At 31.7% G+C, this 12,618-nt stretch overlaps 1 protein-coding gene across 1 annotated transcript; it reads left to right on the top strand.

The window, feature by feature from the left end:
* Nucleotides 1–401: 401 nt before the first annotated feature.
* Nucleotides 402–8,345, top strand: LOC143051364 (uncharacterized). The gene is made up of 5 exons (XM_076224315.1): nt 402–757; nt 4,184–4,321; nt 5,703–5,813; nt 7,234–7,318; nt 8,114–8,345. The coding sequence occupies exons 1-5, from the start codon at nt 514–516 to the stop codon at nt 8,220–8,222; spliced, it is 687 nt and encodes a 228-aa protein (XP_076080430.1). The 5' UTR covers nt 402–513; the 3' UTR covers nt 8,223–8,345.
* The last annotated feature ends 4,273 nt before the right edge of the window (nt 8,346–12,618 follow it).

The following is a 12,618-nucleotide window of genomic DNA, read 5'->3' on the forward strand; positions in this document are numbered from 1 at the left end:
TTATAGTTAAAAAGGTTATCAATTGAACACCTGGCAATAGTCAAATTAAAGAATAATACAAAAGATAAACACCAGTATACAAACAAAACATAGAAAACTAAAGACTAAGCAACGCGACCACCACCTAAAACATCGGTTGATTATTTTTTTTTCTGCACAAACAGATATATGCAATAATCTTATTCAGATTATAACGTGTTATAAATTACTTTTAATATATTTATTGCTGTATCAAGTTATGACATGTTTTTCTTAAATCTGTTTACAAAGGAATCATATATTTATAAATTGCTTTAATTATTTGATGTTGAATAAAATAAAAGAAGTACATTGCCTTAAATTGACCAAAGCGTTGTCCCCTGGTGTATGAAGATAAGAGACAAACACTAGAGATGGAATTTTTTAAAACAGGATGAAACCGTACATGGAGCTTGGTTATTTATTTTTCATTGTCTTCTTTAAATTAGGTAACAGCGCCTGTGTACCCTTTTGTGATTTTAGAAATTGGGGTCCATGCTGGCTTGTAATGCAACCTGTGGAAGTGGAATACAAATTAGAGAAAGGAATATTTCTTGTGATAAGACAAGATATCCAGCGTTGAAGCAGTGTTTGATATCCTGTAATATCCCATTCAGTCTCTGGCAAGCAAATGGAACAGAACATAAAGTGTGTGGGAAATGTGAACAAGGAGGAACATTTAATGCAGACCACCACAGGTGTAATTGTCCTTTGCGTTATGAAGGTCCCTGTTGCGAAGGTATGTTATATTTGTTATTCTCATCGGATTTTGTCTAATGCTTAGTTCGTTTCTGTGTGTGTTACATTTTAATGTTGTGTCGTCATTCTCCTCCTCTTATATTTAATGCGTTTCCCTCGGTTTTGCTTTGTGACCCGAATTTGTTTTTTTCTATCGATTTATTAGTTTTGAACATCGGTATACTACTGTTGCCTATATTTATGTTAGCTAAAGGATATTCGCGAACGGGGTGAATAAATTAAAACATATTTCAGCAAAAGGTTAGAACGGTAACGTTTTAATGATTACTGTAGCAGATAGTATTATAGATATTACTGGATTCATTCAAAATTTTCAAAATATAATTCTTTCCAAAACGTTAGTTTGGTATGTTCACTTACTGGTGAACAATCTCGGAAATTCGTTTTAATGTCGTTTTCATAATGATAACTGAGCGATCACAATTAATTGTTTAATTGTTCGATTCTTTAAATGATGTTCACCTATTATTACAAATGAGCAAAGCCTACGTCTTAAAGATAGCTATTAAATACCACATTATACAAAAAACACACCAATAACTCGGGAATAGACACATGGTAACCTTTGGTCTTCCTCAGTCCAAAATAACATCATTCATTCGTTTGGCTGTTCCAAATGTACATCTTCGCAGCCATGTCCGTTCAGAATGGGGACGTTAAATCAAATGCATTATCTGTTCATATCCAATATACTTAATTTTTCCATGTCTGTCCCAATTTCCCTGACGTTCATCCTGGAAAGCCTCTGTTACAGGACATATCTGTTGTATATAGGGAAAATGTTATCTTGTCCTGAACATAAATGTAATATCTTCAACTAAACGTTAAACAACCAACAATCAATCAATCAACAATTATAATGAAAACCAAGTATGGGCGACAGCCACTATCGACAATGTCGCATTTCATTATTGGGTAAGGACTGTGATAACGACAATCGGAACATACCCATCATCTACAGTCAAGCAACTCGATTTAAAATTTACCACTTGTAACTCCTGTTTAAATTCTTCCATATAAGCAATCACCATCATCAAAGGAATTGTGATAGGAAATTCAAGCTCTTGCATATCTAGTCAACAGGGAGATATATATTCCATTTGCAAGAGCTGCGTCATTGTTGTTACGGACCTGTTTCTGAATTGGTTATGAGTTACAATTTATCAACTTAAATCTGCAAAGGCCCATCGAAACAACATCTGATTCAAATATTTAACAACACTTTAAGATATTTGGATGATATATTGGCTCTCAATAATAACGAATTCAATATGTACACTAAAGAGATTCATCCTGTAGATTGACTTTAAATAAATCTAATACTAGCAACAATGTTTAATAGGAAGCTTAATGCCAAACTTTATGAAACAAGAAATGACTTTTCATTTCCTATTGTTAATTATCATATTTAGATGATGACGTTCCCTTCTCACTATCTTAAAGTGTTTATATCTCAACTTGTTTAACTCGCTCTTGTATGCAACAACGTACTTGATTTTAACGAAAGAAACCTCTGTATTACTGAAAAAATTATTACACCAGGATTTTCTTCATCACAAACTAGTTAAAAATGTACCAATTTTTTTATCATCGGACCAAGGATATCATTCGTAAATTTAAATCAACATGCAGACATCTTATATCTTCAGGTATTTTACATAAAATCTTGTATGATAATATTCGTTTACAAAGCACAAAACTGTCAACATTCACATGAAATGCTAACCAAACCTTTCAATGGACGTATTCAGAATGGATATGGTTACACTACTATTGCAAGGTCATTAAGGATTGCATATTTTGTTATTATTACTGTAAATTCAGAAATTATTGCCATGTTTTTTTATTTCGCTAAAACTGCGACACGGTTAAAAACACAATAATCTAGCGTTTGAAAAATTTGCATATGAATTGAACAGGATTCTTCTAACTATACCAAAAATTAAAATCGTTGACAAACATGACAAAATCTCAATAGTAAATGCAAGCAATAATTTCTGAATTTACAGTATTGATTCACTCATAGGGTCTTTCCAATTGGAAAATTTCACATTTGATCTAAAACCAGTTTTTGGCATGATACGGGTTATGTTCTTCTCATATATTTTATGATATTATGATACAAAAACCCTAACGGAAGAAATTATGCGAGATTTTCATATAAGGAAGACATAATCTGTTAATCATTTTATTTGAGGTATGGAGCTGGCTTTGTTAATATATGTATCATTGTCATTTTTCTTAATTTCTTTTGTTATCTATTCGTCAAACTGCATTTTACTGTACGTATTCTGTGCGTTTTTTTATTCATCGGCCTTTGTTAGTTTTGTATCTTGTTTTAATATTAGTACATTTGTATATTTTGCAGTTGGTGTCCATTTTCACTGAACTAGTGCACATTTTTATTTAGGGGCAATCTAAGGCGAACAGGTAGTCAATATATAAGGCATTTTTTTCTGTATCTGATGTATCCTTTATTTCAAGTTCGATAAGTTATATAGGAACACTCAACATTGTCACCAAACTTTGGATAATTTAGTGAGATGATAATTATCATCTATATATATAACGAAAGGTGAAGTTAAATGATGATGTTATGAAAAAAAGAAAATGTGGTATGATTGCCAATGAGACAACTCTTCACAAGAGACCATGATGGCATAAAAGTTATTGACTGTATAGTTGTGGGATGAAACATGTTTACAGGTGCCCTCCGCTAACCTAAAACTTCATATTAAACAATAATTGCTACTAATGTACGACCTCTGTGCACAATATCACCGTTAAACTTGTGATTTGATATCCTGTGGTGTATAAGATTTCTAAAGGAGGTAAATCTAAATTTAATCTGTGTATTTGTTGATGATTTAAGCAAAGATTTTAAGTTATCATGGTTTTGTTATTACGGATTACGAAATCCCTGATTTGATAATTTAACAGATATACACAGACCATTTACAGCTCACTATACATGTAATTCTGAACTGAATAATATTGTAAAAGTTATAAATATAAAGGAGCTTTTGATGTGTTGTAAAACAAATAATTCACTGCGGAAAACACTTGGGCATTCTGATGTCGATTCGGCAGTAAAGCTTGTGTAGATCAGTCAAAGATAAATATCATCTCGAGAGGTCAATCATCGTTAGAAGGATTTTTATAATTGGTTTTTCCTAAATCCACGCAAAGATTGAGCAGGGTGAAATTAGTTATTAAATAAATTATTTTGAGATCACCCTTATATTATCGCTACTATGATTTGTACTCATACTCGGAATTGGACTCCCGAGTCCGTCAGTTAGGTTACATATCTATTGATAGATATGTCATACGGTATGACATATTTACACTAACAAAGTAAAGAGTAAAGATAATATGATATTTTGTTTTAATATTTTTCCATCAGATGTGGTTATAAGAAAGAGGAAACGGAATGCTGCCAGCTGTATAGGAAACCCATGCCGAAATGGAACGTGTGTACCTATTCATGGCCGGATTTCCTGTCTCTGTTTTACTGGATATGAAGGAGAAAAATGCGAAATAGGTGAAGAAAATTTTAATTTAGTACGATTCTGTTTAAGAATATAACATGATCTTAAAGATTATTAGGATTGTCTATAATTGCTGGTTTCTTACTTTATAATGTTTTGACTACGTCACCTAGTATGTCTGTTTTGTTCACGCATCGTTGTAAATATAATGAAATGTGATGCGACTATCATACAAGTGAAAGGTTTAGTGTTATAAAACATGGTTAAAATAACCATTTTTCTACATTTGAAAGTTCCTGTACCAAGTCAAGAATATGACAGTTGTTCATTCATTTGATATGTTTTGTAATTTGACTTTGCCATTTAATTAGGAACTTTCCGTTTTGTATTTCCACGGAGGTCAGTTCATTTGTGATTTTACTGTTTTTTTTTATATTTATAAATTGAATATTATTTATTGAAATACCTCCTCCAATTGTATACGGAATTTTCGCTTGATTTAGATATACCAAAAGTTACTGATTTGCAAATTATAATCTCAATTTATATGCTACAGATCTACATTAAACGACTCCAATAATAGATTAATAACTTTTCTTTTAATCTATAAACATTATGTAGTATCCATATATTGTAAGCGAACGAAATAGACTACTACTTTTTACCCAAATGCATGAACATTACCATGTTGTGGTAGTTTCTGCATTCATCCAATTTAGAATAAATTGAATATAGAGTATGACTAACATTGAAACTGTTCTAATACGATTAAATTAAAAAGCAGGATTTCTTATGCTACACATAAATGATTTCATACTTTTCAGTTTTACTCAATAAAGGCAACAGTAGTATACCGCTGTTCAAAAGTCATAAATCGATTGAGAGAAAACAAATCCGGATTAAAAACTAAAACCGAGGGAAACACATTATCTGTAAGATGAAAACAAATGAACAAAAGCAACACTTAAGTGGAACAAAAAACAAACACCACCATACATAGAAACGAACTATTTGATAACAATTGCCATGTTCCTGACATTTTCAGAAAACTGGTGGGTTGAAAATTATTTTACTCAAATTAGATATAGAAGTTCTATTACGATACATGCGCGCCCATATACAGGCGAAGTCTGCTTCAACAGTAAGATCTCAGAACATGTAGGCAAAAGACCGCACCTTGACCTATATTGGTTTACTTGTATAAATTGTGATTTAGATGGTGAGTTGTCATATTGGCACTCATACCACATCTTCCTATATCTGAAACATCATTTTACATACAAGGACTTACACATGTTTTAAGTGTGTTAAATGCCTTTTGAGAATATATCAGGATCTGGGGGAAAAGTAAATCACTAAAAACTCATGCTTTCTAATAATATAGCATGGAAACATATTGAAAACTTTGTAATTGTAAATAACATATATTTACAGATACTGATGACTGTTTGAAACAACCATGTCTGTTTGGAAAATGTACGGATAAAATAAATGATTTTCAATGTGACTGTATGGTACTTTTCGAGGGGGAAATCTGTAATAAACGTAAGTTTAACTGCATCTTATTATTCTGAATTCTTATAAATGTTGGATTTCAATGCAATTACAAAATTTTTCAGAAGATGAATATGTTATGACTGCTGTACCCATATTTTGACTATTTTATTTATCATGTCTGTTACTTTCACACATTATTGTAAATATAACGGAATTTGATGAGACTGTCATCAAAGTGAGAGTTTAAGCGCTTGAAAACCAGCTTTAATCCACCATTTTGTACATTTAAAAATGCCTGTACCAAGTGAGGAATATGACAGTTCTTGTTCATTTGGTTTTGATGTGTTTTGTTATTAGATTTTGCCATATGATTATGGATTTTCCGATTGGATTCTCCTCTGAAAGCAGTACTTTTGTGATTTTACTTTTTATAGCAATTTAATAAATACATTTGACCTTTTTTCAGAGACAAAATATAATTCATGAATGACATGATGATATTGTTTTGAGATACAACATACACCTACTACATAAAATAACCAAATATTTGTCAAAGGCGGTCTATAGTTTGAAATGAAGGAACAAAAACCCTGTGAAGGGCAGCCATTCCTACTGATGAAATAATCAAGTCTTTGACAGAGGCCTACTATAGATCCATTTATTTCACATAGGATATGGTATCCTGTTTTAATAAGAATTCACGGTCCTTTGTTTTTCTTAATCTTTTCAAATTTTTTTGTAAGAATCTAAGATTTCCATATATCATACCTTAATCAACAAAGAGTGATAACAATAAAAATTCACGGTCTTCAGAACTATAAATTGCTGTTGAGAACATTTTGATACATAATTATACATGAATCTATTAATACACATTTGATCTGAGCGTCACTGATGAGTCTTATGTAGACGAAACCCGCGTTTTGCGTACTAAATTATAATCCTGGTACCTTTGATAACTATTTACTTCTTTCCATACACGTATGAATTGTATATTATAGAAATTTATCTCTAGTTTACCTATTATTTGGTAAATTAATTGATTGGTTCTTTAATGTCCGTTGGAAATATTTCATGCGTACTAAAGACGAGAACAAGACTTATAATAAAAATGAAAAGTAAGTTTTGCAAGGGAAGTCAATAAGGATGAAATATGTAAAATTTGGACTGCCACTTGGAATTCAGGATTTATCAGGGTGTATTTGATAAAGACAAACATTTTGTTTTGCAAAATTACAGTAAGATAGGTGTTGCAATATGGTTCCTTAACACACAGAAACAGTTGCGGACTTAACATCCCCATTTTCGACAGGATGTGTTTCTTGTTTGTGCAACGTTCTGTGACAATTATGATATGTTAGAAATAAGAAGTAAAACATACAAACGTGTAACTTGATTACCTTGAATGACAAATAAGTGCTCAGATGCACATTCAGTTGTAATCTTTTTTTCTTTAATTTTCTTGCAGTAAAACCATGGGCGATAGCCATAATAACACTGACAGCATTAGCTCTACTTCTGGTGTGTTGCTATTTCTGTTACATGATGGGAAAGTATGTTCCTTAAACTAAAATAAGTCTCTTGCAGATTTGTTCAGTATATTGTGGTAATTCATTTTTTTTAGTATGTAGCTATATTGTGTAGAAAATTTTAATCATCTACAATACATTTAAGGAGGCACACGCTCCGAAATAAATTAAAAAAAATGAATATTGTTTTACTCAATCATTAATGGAAGTGAAAAAGTGAAGTAATTTCCCTTTTAGACGCCAGAATGGTTCAATTTGGTAAAAAATAACTAAGAAAAAGATGCTTGATTATTCACTTGCAAGTTCATAGATCGACCTCATTGGATCCGCATTCATGTGATTTTCATTGTAACCTCTTAGCTAGAGATGGTTAACGCATGCATTATGCGTGTTCATTTATCGAAAGGAAAATAATGTAAAAATTGAAAGTGAAACAAAGGTCAATCATTTGATTGACTGATTCGATCCACAAAAACTCATTCTTATACAGGGGGAAAAGATGATAAAGTATTTTTAGCCTCAAATATGAAGTTTAACAGACCAATACAAATTCAAGTGCATGAGTTCGCTATTGATTGATGTTTGATAAACGTCCACTGCAAATAAATCAAGGTGATAAAGATTGAATTATGAAAATAAATACATAACCAAACTGAATGTAAAATAGCGAGCGCAAGACTAAAAGAACAAGAGTGTGAGGACACTAACACAATGTTGGGTAATTCATTAAAATTGAAGTATAAAACTACAATGTATTATCATTTTATATAGAACGTAAAGAAAAGTAAAATAATGTCTTGTATAATTTCTATATTACAGGGATAAAAGCGATAACGAAAAAGAAAAAGAGAGAGGGAAAAGAAAACTTCAACCAACAAGTCATAAAATAGGACTTACGAAAATACACCAACCACAGACATTGGCATAACACATGGCTAAATACCATGTCGTCTTTAAGAAACATTATAATTTTGATCATTGATTAAGAATCATTTGTTAATGCATATCCTTCCTGAAGTTCTGACATGCGTCTATATTTTCTTGATTAAGAAGATATGAGCGTTACTTATTATAAACGTTACTTACAGAAGAAAAAAATATCAATTATGATTTTGGTCATTGTTGAAGGCTTTGTGGTGACCTACATGTAAACATTGGGGTTTACAGTCTAGTTCTTTAAACTTTGGTAGAAACATTTTGTATGTAGTCTCATTTTCAATTAAACGACATTTCTTTATTTTTCATAAAGAATGTTTACCAGTGTCGATGCAACAGGTTTTTCTTTTTTCGCTTTACTTCATGTTTTTTTATATTTGTTTCAGAGGTATACTAACAGTTATCAAAGGTACCAGGATTATAATTTAGTAAGTCAGACGCGCGTTTCATCTACATAAGACTTATCAGTGACGCTCAGATCAAAATAGTTATAAAGCCAAACAAGTACAAAGTTGAAGAGCATTGAGGATCCAAAATTCCCAAAAGTTGTGCCAAATACGGCTTAGGGCATCTATTCCTGGGATAAGAAAATCCTTAGTCTTTCGAAATATTCAAAGTTTTCTGACATGAAATTTTTAAACAAATGACCATATTATTGATATTCTTGTCAACAACGAAGTTTCCATGAGTCTGCAGTTAAATATTTATTTCATCGAAATCGTTGTTTCAAACAATTTCAAAAATAGCATGCTGTATTGTAACATGGTATACTGTATCAAAATTTTCTGATATCAAAATAATCAAAATAATCAAACACCGAAGTGCTAACTACTGGGCTGGTGATACATTCGGGGACGAAACTTCCACCACCAGTGGCATCCAGTGGTGTAAACAGTTATCAAAGGAACCGGAATTATAATTTAGTACGCATTTCGTCTACAAAAGACACATCAGTGACGCTCAGATCAAAAACAGGAATTTTTTAAACAAATAACCATATAATTGATATTTTTGTCAACACCGAAGAGCTGACTAATTAACAACATATAAACATTTACATATGACAACTAATCGCTGTAATGTTAATCTTAATAAGGTGAGTATACACCAACTCTTCACAAGTTGAGCATACACTCAATCTTGACAAGTTGAGCATACACTAAATCTTGACAAGTTGAGCATACATTAAATCTTGACAAGTTGAGCATACACCAATTCTTGACGAGTTGAGTGTCCACCAAATCTTGACAAGTTGAGCTAACACAAAATCTTGAAATGTTGAACAAATTCTAACACGGACAAAAAAATCAACAATTTCACTGGAGACAGCTAGAAGGAATTCTTGAGTTGAAAAGGCTAGTTTAGGGTTTTTTCATCTTCAATCCCATTTATATAATTTCAATCATTCACTATAGATTCACCAAAGAACATCTTAGGAAAAATTGTAAAAACAAAATGGTCAAGCAATCTGATGATAGCGTTCTGTTCCTTTAAAGCGAGATAGAATATTATTCACAAACCGAATAAGATAAAACTATATGTCATTGATAACGATCAAAAAGAAGTAGATTTATAAATTTAGTTTTGTTGTCTTATTTGTTAATAAATAAACTCATCATAGATACCAGGACTAAATTTATATATACGCCAGACGCGAGTTTCGTCTACAAAAGACTCATCAGTGACGCTCGAATCCAAAAGAGTTAAAAAGGTCAAATAAAGTACGAAGTTGAAGAGCATTGAGGACCAAATTCCTTAAAGTTTTGCCAAATACAGCTAAGGTAACCTTGCTTGTCATTTTTGCTATTTTGAATTTCTCCTTATCTTCAATAGTTTTGTTCATTATGAACATAAACCGGTAAAAATCATCAATTCAATTGCAACAACTCCTAAATGGAATCTATAACTATTTTTGACAGACTGACTTATTTGTAGATCTTAACTGTTTGAAGTTTGAACTCTCTCAGAAATGATTAAACAAAGTATGGTTATAAAATACCATTTAGAGGCAATATGAGATGGCCGAATTTGATGTATTTCCAATAATTATTTTTTCCAATCTGATCGTTTTGAATTTCACAAACTTAAATTTTACCCCTATAAGTGAAGCCATGTCGGCCACATTAATGGGCAGATTAAATAATCTAATAAATTTTAAAACCAGAACCAAAAAAACGATTGTGGTCAAGTTTGGTTATCAAGTCATTTCAAAGTTCTGGTTCCTTTGATAACTGTTTACACCACTGGGTTGATGCCACTGCTGGTGGACGTTTCGTCCCCGAGTGTATCATCAGTCCAGTAGTTAACACTTCGGTGTTGACAAGAATATCAAAAGATTATTTTGATATCAGAAAATTTTGATACAGTATACCATGTTACAATACAGAATGCTATTTTGAAATTGTTTGACTTCAGACTCATGGAAACAACATTTAATTATGTTTACGCAATTTAAAGATATGTTGCGGTGAAAAACGCGTCCGACTCAGACAAAGAAAGTTTTCATTTGACACAATGCATATCAGCATCAATATTCTTCTTAACGTACGTCACTAATTTTTTGAGAAACTGATTTGAGGTATTTGAATGGTTTCAGTTGACAGTTTCCACCAAAGTAAACGTTTTTATATAATAATTTCCCATAGCACAGTCAATACGCAAAAATTACTATTATCATTTCTTTAACTTGAACCATCTCCCTTGGGGCCTTTTAATCTTCTGTTGCGAAAGACCATTGTTAGCGATGTCCAATAACATCATCATACCCTAAGCCAACGGCTAACTCCATAAAGCTTTTCATACCGTCCCTTAAGCTGTTGTGCATACCATTCTATCATAAATCTATTTTGTGAATACCCTTCTATTGTAAATATATCAATAAATAAAATGGAGATGTTTATTTTGTTAACTTGTTGATCCTTTTACAACCCATATAGACGATTACCACGCACGATCCTTATTTATATTTACAGAAAAATAAAGGCAACAGTAGTATACCGCTGTTCAAAACTCATAAATCCATGGACAAAAAACAAAATCGGGGTAACAAACTAAAACCGAGGGAAACGCATTAAATATAAGGGGAGAACAACGACACAACACTAAAATGTAACACACACAGAAACGGACCAAGCATCAGACGAAATACCACGAGAATAACAAATATAACATCAAAACCAAATACATGAATTTTGGATAGACAAGTACCGTGACACGTCTTATCGCAATGTGAAATTACACTCAAAAATAAGAGAAAACAAACGACACAACGTTAAAATGTAACACACACAGAAACGAACAATAATATAACAATGGCCATATTCCTGACTTGGTACAGGACATTTTTAAAAGAAAACATGGTGGGTTGAACCTGGTTGTGTGGCATGCCAAACCTCGCACTTTAATGGCAATGTTAAATATAACATTGAAATGACAACATAATATTACAGGACTACAATACAAATAAATAGGAGAACGTATTAGACAAAGAAATACATGATTAATGAATAACAAAAAGCATCAGGTTTAAAATTCAATACGTCAAAAACGCGCCTCGTCCACACAAGACCCACCAGTGACGCCCAGATATAAAAGATCGAAAACGAAAAAAAAAGGTACAAAGTTGTACAGCACTGAAGATCAAAAGTTGAAAAAGGTTGTGTCAAATACGGCTATGTTTTTATGCTTGGAATAAGAACATCTTTATTATTTAGAACAATTAATGCTATTGCAGAAATGAGAACTATGTATGCATACGTATCTAATGTTTAAATTATTTTATGTGTTTTCCTTGAAACATTGCTCAAATGCTTATAAAATATGCTTACATAATTGAAAGAAAATATCAACTCCCGTAGAGCATAATAACACTTCCATCCACACTGAACAAATTTGGCGATAAAAAGTAACCAAAATTATATTTTTTAAATCATGTCAGCTACCAAGTCAGATAATATAACGATGTTGCATACGTATCTAATGTTTAAATTATTTTATGTGTTTTCTTTGATCCATTGCTCAAATGCTTATAAAAACTGCTTACACAATTGAAAGAAAATATCAACTACCGGAGAGCATAATAACACTTCCATCCACACTGAACAAATTTGGCGATAAAAAGTAAGCCAAATTATATTTTTAAAATCATGTCAGCTACCAAGTCAGGAATATAACGATTGTTATCCATTTGTTTGATGTAAATGAGCTTTCTTGCCATGTGATACTTGTCTGTCCGTTAAGAATTGTCCTCGAAGTTCGATATTTTTGTTATTTTACTTTTTATGCATAAAACGTTTACAAAATGCTTGCAAACATTGATTTTTTGGTAAATAGATTATTATAATAGTTGTTAATTTCTGTGTCATTTGATACTTAAACCAAATCTTCGT

The sequence above is a fragment of the Mytilus galloprovincialis genome, chromosome 1 (assembly GCF_965363235.1).
Source record: "Mytilus galloprovincialis chromosome 1, xbMytGall1.hap1.1, whole genome shotgun sequence".
Classification (NCBI taxonomy): Eukaryota; Metazoa; Mollusca; class Bivalvia; order Mytilida; family Mytilidae; genus Mytilus; species Mytilus galloprovincialis.